General features: G+C 41.8%; 1 protein-coding gene across 1 annotated transcript; it reads right to left on the bottom strand.

Moving 5' to 3' along the window:
• Nucleotides 1-291: 291 nt before the first annotated feature.
• On the bottom strand, nt 292-6,605 carry LOC108711198. The gene is made up of 2 exons (XM_018252687.2): nt 6,150-6,605; nt 292-1,905 (listed from the first exon to the last, which is right to left on the bottom strand). Exons 1-2 carry the CDS (start codon nt 6,502-6,504, stop codon nt 1,049-1,051), a joined length of 1,212 nt encoding a protein of 403 aa, XP_018108176.1. The 5' UTR covers nt 6,505-6,605; the 3' UTR covers nt 292-1,048.
• Nucleotides 6,606-12,472: the final 5,867 nt, after the last annotated feature.

The following is a 12,472-nucleotide window of genomic DNA, read 5'->3' as shown; positions in this document are numbered from 1 at the left end:
TCAAAACAGCAGTAAGAAGCGCTGAACGGCATTATAGAGGCATACCTTGGTATATGTCACTATCCCTGATAAAGTCAGCTATATGCTGGTGAACAGTTTATCAAGGAAAGACAAACCCACCATTGAAGGGAAACGTGCTGCAAATAAGAAAAAACAAAGACACCCACACTTTTACAAGTGACCCGATGAAACACAGTCTGCAAGCATTTAACAGTCACACAGTAAGTCATTTTGTAGAAGCAGAAGTCTGCCCATTACAAGATTCAACATTACAAATTTCACAAGAAAATATTCATGTTACAAAATGCAGTTTTATTAATATTAAAGTTACCCACTTCTCCTTAATGACAATTTATCTACAAACATGCAGAGAGTTTATTAAAAAGGGGAACTTTCCATATTCCCAAGTACAGTTTTATTATATTCAATTCAAAGTGAAAATGAATGGATCATAAGTAATTTATTCCTGGCTTTTAGTTATATTCAACTTGGACAACTATAACTGTAATACCTATTGGCTTAACAGATATCCTGATTTAAACTATTTCAGCCAAAGCAATATAGTCGTCCCTAATCATATTTAAATAGCAAACATACAGGGAAAAGGCATACTATTAAAAGAAACATTTTTCTTTTAATTGTGGTAAAAATTGAAATGCCATGTACTGAAGATGCAAGGTTTGCTTTAATGTTTTTTTTGCTTCCACTCATAAAGGGACTCTCAAATATATTAAAAACCCACATCAAGTCCAAGACCTTGGGGGGGGGGGGGGGTGAGTTTTTTTATGGCTCACTGAACCGGACTAGGCCCAACTTGCTTATGAATTCCTGTCTGTTTACTGTAGAAATGCAGCATATTTAGCATGTATATACACACACACAACTGTAGGATACAGTTTAGCTGTATAAATAGTGTATGGGTTCAATTTCAATAAAAGCATTCATAACATGTTGAATAGACTGGAGTAAGAGTCACTGTATCTGATGAAACAGGACATCGTCAAAGTGGACAAAATAAGCAAGTAAACTCTAAAATGCCATACATCTCTCAAAGATAGCCCCACAACTCATGGGCTTCTACATCATCATGCCCAGTAGTCAAACTCCTGTTACAGCATTCTTCCCAGCGCTTAATCTTTCCATTTTCCACCATCACAAACTTCCATTCCACACTGGTGTCTGCTGGCAGGATCACAGAATGTGACCAGAAGCCATCTTTTCCAGATTTTAGTGGCACTAAGGTCTCCCATCCACCCAAATTCTCATGATTCCCAATGACAGCAACCCACTGGGTGTCAGAGTGGGTTATATAATGCACTTTAAAGTCAACTTTTATATTATGGGACATTGGTTGTACTGCTGCCACTCTCTTTAGCTTTGTATTATCAGTGTCTGGTAACTTTGCATCTGATATGGTTGCACGGACTAGCTCAATCTTCTCAGGACTATGCACTGGTTCACACTTTTCACCAATTAAGTTTGGGACTGGTAAATCCATATGTTCTGCTTCTGTGCGACTTTGTGGCAGAAGTATTGCTTCGTAGTTTCCACCCCCGGAGCTGTGCGGAAGAAAAGCATCTTCCTGTTCTTGACATTCTGTTATTGCTCCAGTGGTTTTCACATTTGGTGAAAGTTTGCATTCTACCACCTGGTCTTCACATGGCATGCCTGGCATAGAATAAACACATTCTTGTGGGACAATTAATTCATCTTCTGCAACGGATGGTTCAGGATAATCTTTCTTGCCCAAGTCAAACTCCTTTTGTATGGATAGAGCTCCATTTTCTGTTTTACATAAGACTTGTGGAGTTTCAGTTTGACAGGGATTTAGAGACTCTTTTGCTTTCACAATTGGTTCTAATATCACTTTGGATTTTGGTTTCTTATTTTGAGCAGCATCATGATCTAGAGAGAGGGGAGAATGATAACGTTAATCAAGAACAAACCAATATAGGTGTAGATGTTACACATTGACATAAGCAGCTAACAGCTTATGAAAAATTTAACATTTCTTTCAATGACCATGCCAATTAAAAGTAGGGATGCACTTGGTTCTAAAAGAAATTCTTAACAGATCAGATTTTCAGACAAGCTTTTTGTCATGGGTTCAGGAAAAAAAAAAGTTATTCATTTGTTTCAGCACTGGATGATATCAGCACATTGTGTCTGAAGGCTAGAATGCTCTTCAGATTGCTTCTTAAATTTACCTTTTAATGCATGAAATAAATGAGGTCAGTGACCCTCATTTAAAAAAACTGGAAAGAGTTAGAAAAAAGCAAATAAATAAAAAAGAACTAAAAATACTGAAGACCAAGTGACAAGTTGCTTAGAATTGGCCATTCTATAACATAATTAAAGTTAACTTCAGTAGAATACCCTGTAATTAAAAAGGTGGTTCACCTTATGAGGCAGGAGAGTTTCTATATGCTGCATGTAGGGACAGGATTTGAAAAAAGCTTCCCAGTGATTTAAAGATTTAAAAACAGTAGTTCTTCTTTGGCAACAACTTATGGTATAGCATATAAACTATTGGAATCTTTTCTATTAGTCTTCGTTATTTTATAGTTTTTGAATAGGTTTCCAGCTTTTAGCTGTCCCCAGCAGCAAAAACCCATTGCTCCGTGAAGCGACAATTGTATTTTACCTTTTTATTAGTCAGTTCTATTAAGGCCCTGGTTGCTAGTGTATGTGGGACACTAGCAAAAACATTGCATTCAAATTTGGAATATCAGATGCTGCTGAACAAAAAGATGAACTACAACTTTTAGCCACATATGTAGCAGGATTCAGGGAATCCTGCAACTTCTATGCTATGGTACAAGGAATTTTGGGTGCTGGGGCAGGCAATAGAGAAGATACCCGGTGATGCTGCAAGGTCAGATGGTGCAGAGTGCACAACAAGGCCCATACTTCGTGCGGACCGTTGGCTCGAATTGGGTATAGGGACTTTGCATTTCCCAAGCAACAAGCTGCAGCTCCAAGGAGCATTTTTCAGTTTATATACTCTCAAACACATCTATTGGTTACAGAATGTGATGCACAAAATCGGTCTTTTCAGGCTGAAGACAGACATGCCCAGCACACAAAATATACGAAATCCCTGAACATACAATTTAAATACTGTTAGGATTGCTGCTCTGTGTTCTAGAATTTGCTTAACATCCGACTCATTATGCATTAGCTCACATCTTTTTAGTACAAACCCTTATGATTCAAATTCCAAGGAAATAACGAATTGCTTTATATTTTTGCTTTAAATGTTCACTTTTTATAGCTGCTCTGGGAGGGAAAGGGTCAAGTGTTTAGGAACAACCTGTGACTTAAGGCAGCGCAAAAGGTGGCCCGTTACAACCCCCCTTGTGTGCCCCCCCCAACTGAAAGGCTGCCTGCTTACCTTGTGTAAACTTTAAAAAGGCATCACTACAGAGATTAACTGGCCCCTGCATTGTTTTCACCTCAGATTATAAACTCTGGCATTGTTCACACAACAGCATACCTCCCAACATTTCAGAAATAGACAGGAGGACAAAGATTTGCTGCACGTACTAAGATTTGACCATGCCCATTTGTGTGGCCACATCCCCTAATTACACAAATTGGCAGGTTATGAAAGTTTGAACACATTTCTGTGGTTTTAATATTACTACAGTTTTGCTAATGAAGGTGAATTGCCTTTTAAGATGCAAGTCACTATTTCCCTAATAGACCTTATCTTAAATTGTTTCAATGGTTTCTTTGATTAACTTAAATTGTTGCAAAAGTATCTAAGTGCACCTGCACGTATTCTGGGCCAAAAGCCAATTAAGTTTTAGAAACCTTGTATCTTTTTCTGGCCGTTGAGTGCAGGAGATCAAAGAGAAAGTCGGGACATTAACAATCTGGGACTGCGGGGGGGGGGGGGGGCGGCATCAAATTCTGGACTGCCCCACAGAAAACAGACAGTTGGGAGGTATGCCCCAGACTGAAAGTAACCACATTGTTCACACTGCTGGAGGGGCACAGCATTGTGTTACTCTATGTAACAGTATGTACGGCTATATTCTGCCTGCGCTATGCTCCCTGTGTGTGCCATACTCTGCCTGCCCTATGCAGGCCTGGATTTACAAACCGGCTGCCCCTAGGCCAGCGCTGCTTTTCAACCTCTCAACTCCATCGCCCCTCCCTGGCGCTGTACCCTCCCCACTGCCAGGCGCTGTCCTCTCCCCCCCCCGCCAGGTGCAGTCCTGCCCCCTCTCCTACCTGCCAGACGCCACCCACTTCCTCTGCATGCGCGCTCTCTTAGTTGGGCACAGCACTAGAGACTAACATGAGTCTCCAGTGCCAATATCTTATTTTGATGAGGCTGGGCAGCATGACAGCCCTCAAATTCTACCGAACTAGGCCTGGGCCTTTGTGGCCTCACCACAAATCTAGGCCTAGCCCTATGTGCCATACTCTGCCTGCCTTATGCATCCTGTGAGACATGAGCCTGGTAGGGTTTGTTATAGGGTTGCCATCTGTCCGGTTTTGACCTGGACAGCCCGGTATTTTGAGTGGCTTCCCGGGTCTATACTTACTGCCCGGTTTTCCAGATAAGGAAAACCAGGCGGGATTCCCTTGATTGACACGGCGATCGGCCAATCGCAGTGTCATAACCCCGCCCACATGGGCCCACCCACTGACAGACACGCCCACTGATGTCACTGCCCCGCCTGGTCTCAGCCAGACATAAAGGTGGCAACCCTAGTTTGTTGCAAAAAATGAAATAACCAATACCTTGTTCAGATGCGGGGTGATCCCAAATTTATTGTAGTGCTCTTGACATGTGAGTCATGTTCAAACGTTTCGGGACAAACAAATGCCCTTCCTCGAGTCACTTGAGGAAGGGCATTTGTTTGTCCCGAAACGTTTGAACATGACTCACATGTCAAGAGCACTACAATAAATTTGGGATCACCCCGCATCTGAACAAGGTATTGGTTATTTCATTTTTTGCATTATATTATTGCTGGCGGTGGAAGAGGCCAGTACCAATACCTTCCCCAATTTTTTCTATTTTTCTGAAGAACCCTAGTTTGTTAGCATTTTGAAAATTGTTAAGCGCCCCCAAAATTTTTAATAAATTGCTGGGGGTTGCCGTGTTATCCACAGGGGACTATGTGGCATATAAATTTAAGGGTTTGCTTCAATATGACTTACATTTTCACGAGCGGTATCCCTGCAGTGAATCAACTATTGTTTTTTAATGTGCTGCCACCATTAATGTGGGTATGGGTGTGGTTTAAAAAACAGGGAGCGGTAACACCTGCTTCATTATTGGAACTTGACCACGCAGGCCAGAAAAACCCCCGTACCACAGAATTTGTACAGCACTGATTAGGGGCATGGTCACAATAGCCTCAACTTTTCTTCGGACAATCCATGCTCCATAGCTGCAGACACTACAGTCATTATTGGAAGTATCTGTAGGATCTTCAGAGGAAAACACGCAGCGCTCCAAGAATGGTTTCTTCCTCTCATGGTTTAGCCACTGAGGGTTAATTACTAATTTTCTAAAGGTTAAAAGCCATGTTTCCCTAAATTGAGTGACTGAATTTCATTACCTCAGACTATAATACGGCTTTATTTTAATCAGCATTACTGTAGAGAGGACAAGCCCTAATTACAAACATATCCGGTGTGATTAAACAAACCGGAACCCAATACAGGTATCCCCGCTATTAGCACACAGTGAGTCAGACTATGCGGCACACAAGCAGCAACAAGACTGCGCAGCCCGACCTTGCACCTGTAAAATGCACAGAAACTATAGGTGTTTAATTGCACCGGCATTTTACCAACATTAACCTTATTCAGTTTACTACTTTAGAAAGTGATCGGACTGCTTCGGTAAACTGCAGCGGTGCAATTTAGCGCCTGTGTAAGTAAATGTGCCGCAGTGCAAGGCGCATGCTTTGACTGGATTATTATACTTGCACTGCTTAGACATATATAGTTTTTAGTAATTAAAGTAGAATAGATGGCAGCTCAGCCAACCTTTCAACTCTCATATACACATCACGGCAACAGTTGATCATTAACCCCCATAAAACACGATGACCCCAGGCGCTTTGGCTTAAGAAAATCAATAGGGTCTGCCACAGAGTACAGAGAAGAGATTTCACTCGTACCTGGGACTCGTTGCGACTCCTGCTCCAACACGTGCCTGGGTACATGGGCGGACACAACCGGCTGCACTTGTGCTCCCACTGGAATACGTGCGCTCATCTTCCCCTGCGCGACACCGCCATCCTCCTGCTGAGACGCACTGGGCTCCTGTCGTGGCGCACTTTCACCTACTCCCACTTGTTCGGACTCTTTCTGGGGCTCCGACCTCTCCTGCTCATTGGTACCCCTAAACCAGATCCAGGCAAAGATGGCACTAAAAACCCCCAGTACCAGGGCTACCCACACGTTGCTTGAGACTTCGGTCATTGCGCCCTGCTTTCCGCCCACTGGACTCTGCGGCTTCGCTGCCTGGACCATCCCACCCCGATGTGTCTGATCAGACGTAGCAGAGCAGGGAACTGCGGCACCTCCCTTTATCTGGGAGAGGATCAGCTGCTGCTGCTGGACCGGGACCAGCCCCCGCCCCCCGCTGTATAACAAATCATCCTCTCTGCCTCTGGGAAAGAGATATTGAACTGCGTCACAAAAAGGAAAGAAACCCCTTCAAACTATATATATATATATTGCCAGAACAGTACCTATATTTAGCTGTGTGCACTAGTGTCAGGATAGTGTCCTATTACTAACTACATACGCCTTCCACATTATTTTATCTTTTAAACTCCTATACCTCTATTAAGGAGGATCATGGCAAATAAAGTGACGAAACAAGCTGACAGCTGCTTCCCATTTTCATTTCAGTTGTGGTATCTATGGACTATGTATTGCAAGCAGGCAGGACCTTTATTTTGTATGTTCAATGTATACAATCATTTATGGTACAGCTCTGCACAATATTTTAACACTGTATAAATGTCTGATAATAATAATAATCAAAATTAATAGTAATATGGTTGATACATGTACTAGCAGTAGGTCTGCCACCTTTTCTACAAGAAACATACCATCCTTCCTATATTTTGGATAATTCTAGGCAATTTTCAAATTGGGTTTAATTTTTTCTTTTTTTTTATAGATTTTTAATTATTTGCCTTCTTCTTCTGACTCTCCAGCTTTCAAATGGGTGGTTACTGACATTCACACCTGTAATCCCCCCTGCATTGTTCACACCTTAGATCCAGACTATAAGTGCCCACATTGCTCACACCTCATATAGGGGCACATACATGGTGCAGTATATATTGTGGTCCTTATATGTTACTTGCATGGTCCTTTTAGGTTTCCCTGTCTCCTGCCCTGCCGGTGTGCCATACTCTGCCTGCCTTATGCTCCTTGTGTGTGCCCTCTGTTCCCTGTGTGTCCCATGCTCTGCCTGCCCTCTGTTCCCTGTGTGTATCATACTTTGCCTGTCCTATGCTCCATGTGTGTGCCATACTCTGCCTGCCCTGTTCACTGTGTGCCATACTCTGCCTGCCCTTTTTTCCCTGTGTCCCCATACTCTGCCTGCTCTTTTCCCTGCGTGTGTCATACTTTGCCTGTACTATGCTCCATGTGTGTCATACTCTGCCTGTGTGTGCCATACTCTGCCTGTCCTCTGTTCCCTGTGTGTGCCATACTCTGCCTGCTCTATGTTCCCTGTGTGTGCCATACTCTGCCTGCCCTATGTTCTGTGTGTGTGCCATGCTCTGCCTGCCCTCTTTTCCCTGTGTGTCCTACTCTGCCTGTCCTCTGTTCCCTGTGTGTGCCATACTCTGCCTGTCCTCTGTTCCCTGTGTGTGCCATACTCTGCCTGCCTTATGTTCCCTGTGTGTGCCATACTCTGCCTGCCCTATGTTCTGTGTGTGTGCCATGCTCTGCCTGCCCTCTTTTCCCTGTGTGTCCTACTCTGCCTGTCCTCTGTTCCCTGTGTGTGTCATACTATACCTGTACTATGTTCCCTGTGTGTGCCATACTCTACCTGTCCTCTGTTCCCTGTGTCATACTCTGCCTGCCCTATGTTCTCTTTGTGTACCATAATCTGCCTGCCCTATGTTCTCTTTGTGTGTACCATACTCTGCCTACCTGAGTTACATGGGTGTGGTTTAAAGTGGATGTGGTGGATGTGGTTTAAAAACAGGTAGAGGCCAACAATGGCTTCCATTAATGGCCCTCCACCACACAGGCTAAAAAATTCCATCCCTCAATACCACAGAAGTTGGACTGCTCTACATCATACTAAAAGTTAATTTAAAGGTGAACAATGAAATCAAGCCTCATTTTACTGACCAGCTGGCATCCTTAGCTGGTAGGTAGATATTACATGGAAATGTATTTATTGGCCAAAGTGTCTGTAACAGATGTGTGGGGGAATGTAATAAAAGTTGTTCTTCTCCCCCACTGCCTCTGATACACTGCCTGTTCACCTCTTTTCTTTGTTTCATTGGCCCTCAGCTTTCTATGGCACCCAAGTGTTTTATAACAGACACAGTGACAGCCCTCAATATACTCATTGAGTTACTCTGTAAACTATTCATGTTGAGACTGAAATATCCTGCAGTAATATAAATCTGAACGCTGAATGCCCATCTGATCTTTTGCCACAGACCATTACTCTACATCAGAACATGATGTTTCCCAAGGGATTAGTGAAGGTGCATTAGAAAAGACTGACTACAGGGTTTGATAAATAAATGTTGCTTATGACACTTCCCCATCTAGCTGCAGTAGACCTATAGCCCCCGGGGAGGACTGGATACTAGTTTAAAAAAGACATTTTTAAAACTTTGCTTGGGCAGCCTGCTCTCTGGCCCCATTTATGGAAATGGCACATGGGTCTTTTGGTCTCAAAATACTTTCTATCTGCGGCACATTACTTTCCATTGAGGTCAAAACATCTGCCATTCAACACTGATAACTTATTACTGATATCAAGGAAAGCAACCAGAGCCAGGTAGTGGGTGTCTTAATCTACAAGCAAAAGCAAACAAAACTTCCTGTGTGCCACATCCTTATAAAGGAGAAACTCACCCACAAATCATGGCAAAATTAATACTTTATGATATAAGGAATGGAGCACGGGATTGAAATGAAATATCTGATAACATTTCCCCATGCTAAGGCCAATGGAGGATTAATAAGATGTGGGGCCCCTAGGCTACATCCACAGGCCTCTCTTCTAGGCTATGGCTGGGAAGGAATGTGTGCACCCAAGCTCTATACACTGGGTTGTGTTTGGCGCTCTCCAGGCACATCACTAGATATGCACACATACAGGTGCATGCATGTGCCTTGCCACCCTTCTTCTTATAGCAGGTACGCCCAAACAGACCCAGCACCATAAATACAAACAAATATTAAATGAAAAGAAAATAGAATACTTGGGAAAAAAGTTATATGGGCCCCTGATCACAGTGGGCCCCTAATATATTGCCTAGGGTAGCCTATACATGCATACACTCCAGGCTAGGGAAGAGTGTGCTGCTGGAAAAAACAGCCATAAAGAAGACCATTCCTGAAAGCAGATGGTGAAGGGTGGGACAGAAGAAACCGGGAGAGATGAAATACAAGAGGTTAGCTATGAAAAAACAAAGGGGTAATTAACTGAGAACATAAAGTGAATGGGACAAAACAATAATATAATGAGAACAAAGGAAAAAATGTCAGAAGCATAAAAAAAGGATGGAATGGGTAAGCAAATGCAGAGGGTCAAGAAACAGGAAGCTGAACAATAATAGTGAGAAGTGGAAGATTAAAAATGGAGAAAGTGAGATCAGGACTAAAGTGGAGACCATTACTTGAAATAGAAGTGAATATGTATTTATAGTCCTACAAACACCAACTCTAATCTACCCCAAACATAGTACAGGATTTATAGAAGGATTGAACAGGTACAAAAGATTGTGACACATTCATAATGTGAGTGGGTCATATTTAGTGATACTGGAATGTGCTGTATGCAAAATGCCCCACAGTTCAGCATATTTTATAACTTGTTAATATTTATGCCATTTTCAAATGAATGATGTGTATGCTGTTGGAATGTAATCCATTTGATGTCACGTCTTTAGGAGGATAATCCTCTGCTGAGATTAATCCTCTTTCAAGTATCAAAAGGGCAGGGAGTTATTTAACAGCAAGGTTGCTGCTCTGTATAGTAACAATGCTATATATTCCTTTATATCTCATTGTAAAATAAACACAGCACAGAGAGATAATACAAAAAAAATACCATAGGGTAGAATGTAAAAGACAAATCCAGTATTAAGCCACATGCAGGATTGGCTCAGACTAAATCTGTGCAACTGGGTAGGCTTGAGTGCAGAAATTATCTGGCCAGTTAACTTGCCCTAATGGGATCTGACTACAACTAGTGAAGCCAAACATTTTTGGGGTGTTTCACAAAACGTATTCCAAAAGTACAATTTAAGGGCCAACAGCAATTCTTCTCCTAACAGACAAATAATGCATATAACCTTTTGAACTCTTGATCAATACAGTATAACAGCCCCCTACCATATGCTTGCAAACAGAAACAATACAATTAACAAAGTTCAGATGGGGTGGAAAATGGAAGTAATCAGACTGACACATGATGCTTTCAAGCACTGGATACTGATTATATGGTTTTAGAGTAAATATATAACATGTAATTGCTTATTGGAAGAATGCCTTTATTTCAAGTTCCTTCATTTTAGTTTATTCGCTCCCTGTGCTCAGAGCTCAGGGCGGTGTACCTGGGCCTCTTCCCCAATGTGGTGAGTTATTACTTACTTTCTTGAGACCCTTTATTCATGCACCTTATTAAATATATAGCAGTTTTACACATTGCTTAGGGGCAATTTTGGCCCATTCTTCAGGGCAGATTTAGCCCAGTTTGCCAGATTACATGGTGCTTGAGCAAGTGGGTTTTCAAAAGGTATGGCTTAAAGGGGGTTGTTCACTTTTAAATTCAATTTTAGTCTGATGTAGAGAGTAATATTCTGAGACGATTTGCAATAGGCTTTAATTTTTTATTATTTGTGGTTGAGTTATTTAGCTTTTATTCAGCAGCTCTCCAGATTGCAATATCAGCAATCTGGTTGCAAGGGTCCAAATTACCCTGGCAGCCATGCATTGATTTGAATAAGAGACTGGAATATAAATGGGAGAGGGCCTGAATAGAAAGATGAGTAATAAAAAGTGGCAATAACAATAAATGGATGGCCTTACAGAGCATTTTTTTTTAGATGGGGCAAGTGACCCCCATTTGAAAGCAGGACAGAGTCAGAAGAAGTCAAATAATTAAAAAACTATAAAAAAAGAAACAATTCAAGGCCAATTGAAAAGTTGCTTAGAACTAGCCATTCTATAACAAACCAAAAGTTAACTTAAAGGTCAACCACCGCTTTTACTATAACCAGTGCTTGGTATAACACTGGACTATTTGGGAAAGTGGCATCAAGAAAACATTACACAAAAATAACCATAAATGTCATGTCTGGAGTTTGCCAAAATGCATGAAATGTATTGTGGTCAATGACATGAAGACAGCACTTTCTGGCCAAAGTTTAAATCAATACTAGCAAAGCTAATACAGCCCACACCACAAAACACATCATAGTCAATTATGGTGGTGGTGGTGGTAGCAGCAGCAATACTTGGATGGCTGAACAGCATATTAAAACCCGAAGGAAGAACTAATGGTGCAAACTGCAAGAGACACTTGTTCTAAAGTAACCCTGAAGTTGCTGAAGCATCAAAAAATTTAATGTACTATAATGGCCCTGATCTCGGTCCAACTGGATTGTGCAAGCATTGTGGCTAAGCTATTCAATTGGAGCAATGCTGGTTGGAAAAGTAGCTCAAAATTACTCCAAAACTGTAGCTGGTACATTACTACTATTGATTATTGCTGTAAACAGTCAGATTCAGCTGTCCCCTTGTAAGCAGTACACTGAGCACATGAATTATATCACTAAGGTTGTTATGAGGGAGAGGGGGTAAGGTAATGCGAGAGAAGGGTGGTGAAGATAATAGCAGAATCTTATCATCTGTCTGGGGCTTTTATATTTGAAAAAATAGCTTGCTTTTTCTTGTAGCCTTTTTTAATAGAATATCTGCAAATTATATTTAGGGTTCTGCTGCTTTTTTAGATTTTGGGGGGTGCAGTAAACGACACACTGGTTGCCTAGGTGTAGTAACTGGTAGCAACCAATAAGAATTTGAATTTAAACAGATGACCAGTAGCCTTGACCTATAGCAAACGTTGCTTGTTTTATTACATAATCTCAAGAAGACTGCTACTGGTGTATGTAGCAAGCTCAGAAACGTCCATACCATCTGTACAGTATCTCTGCACAGCAGACACAGCAGGAAGTGAGACAGTTAGCAAGAAAATGACTTCCCATTGCTCACTGTAGTGTGGCAA

Source organism: Xenopus laevis, chromosome 1L (genome assembly GCF_017654675.1).
Source record: "Xenopus laevis strain J_2021 chromosome 1L, Xenopus_laevis_v10.1, whole genome shotgun sequence".
Lineage (NCBI taxonomy): Eukaryota > Metazoa > Chordata > Amphibia > Anura > Pipidae > Xenopus > Xenopus laevis.
This window is presented reverse-complemented; position numbering and strand designations above follow the sequence as displayed.

Excerpts from the sequence above, each read along its gene's own strand:
- LOC108711198 (XM_018252687.2), bottom strand. The coding sequence starts at position 6,504 with ATGGTCCAGGCAGCGAAGCCGCAGAGTCCAGTGGGCGGAAAGCAGGGC. Across the intron at positions 1,906-6,149 it reads GGAGTCGCAACGAGTCCCAG|ATCATGATGCTGCTCAAAAT; the intron begins GTACGAGTGAAA and ends CCCTCTCTCTAG.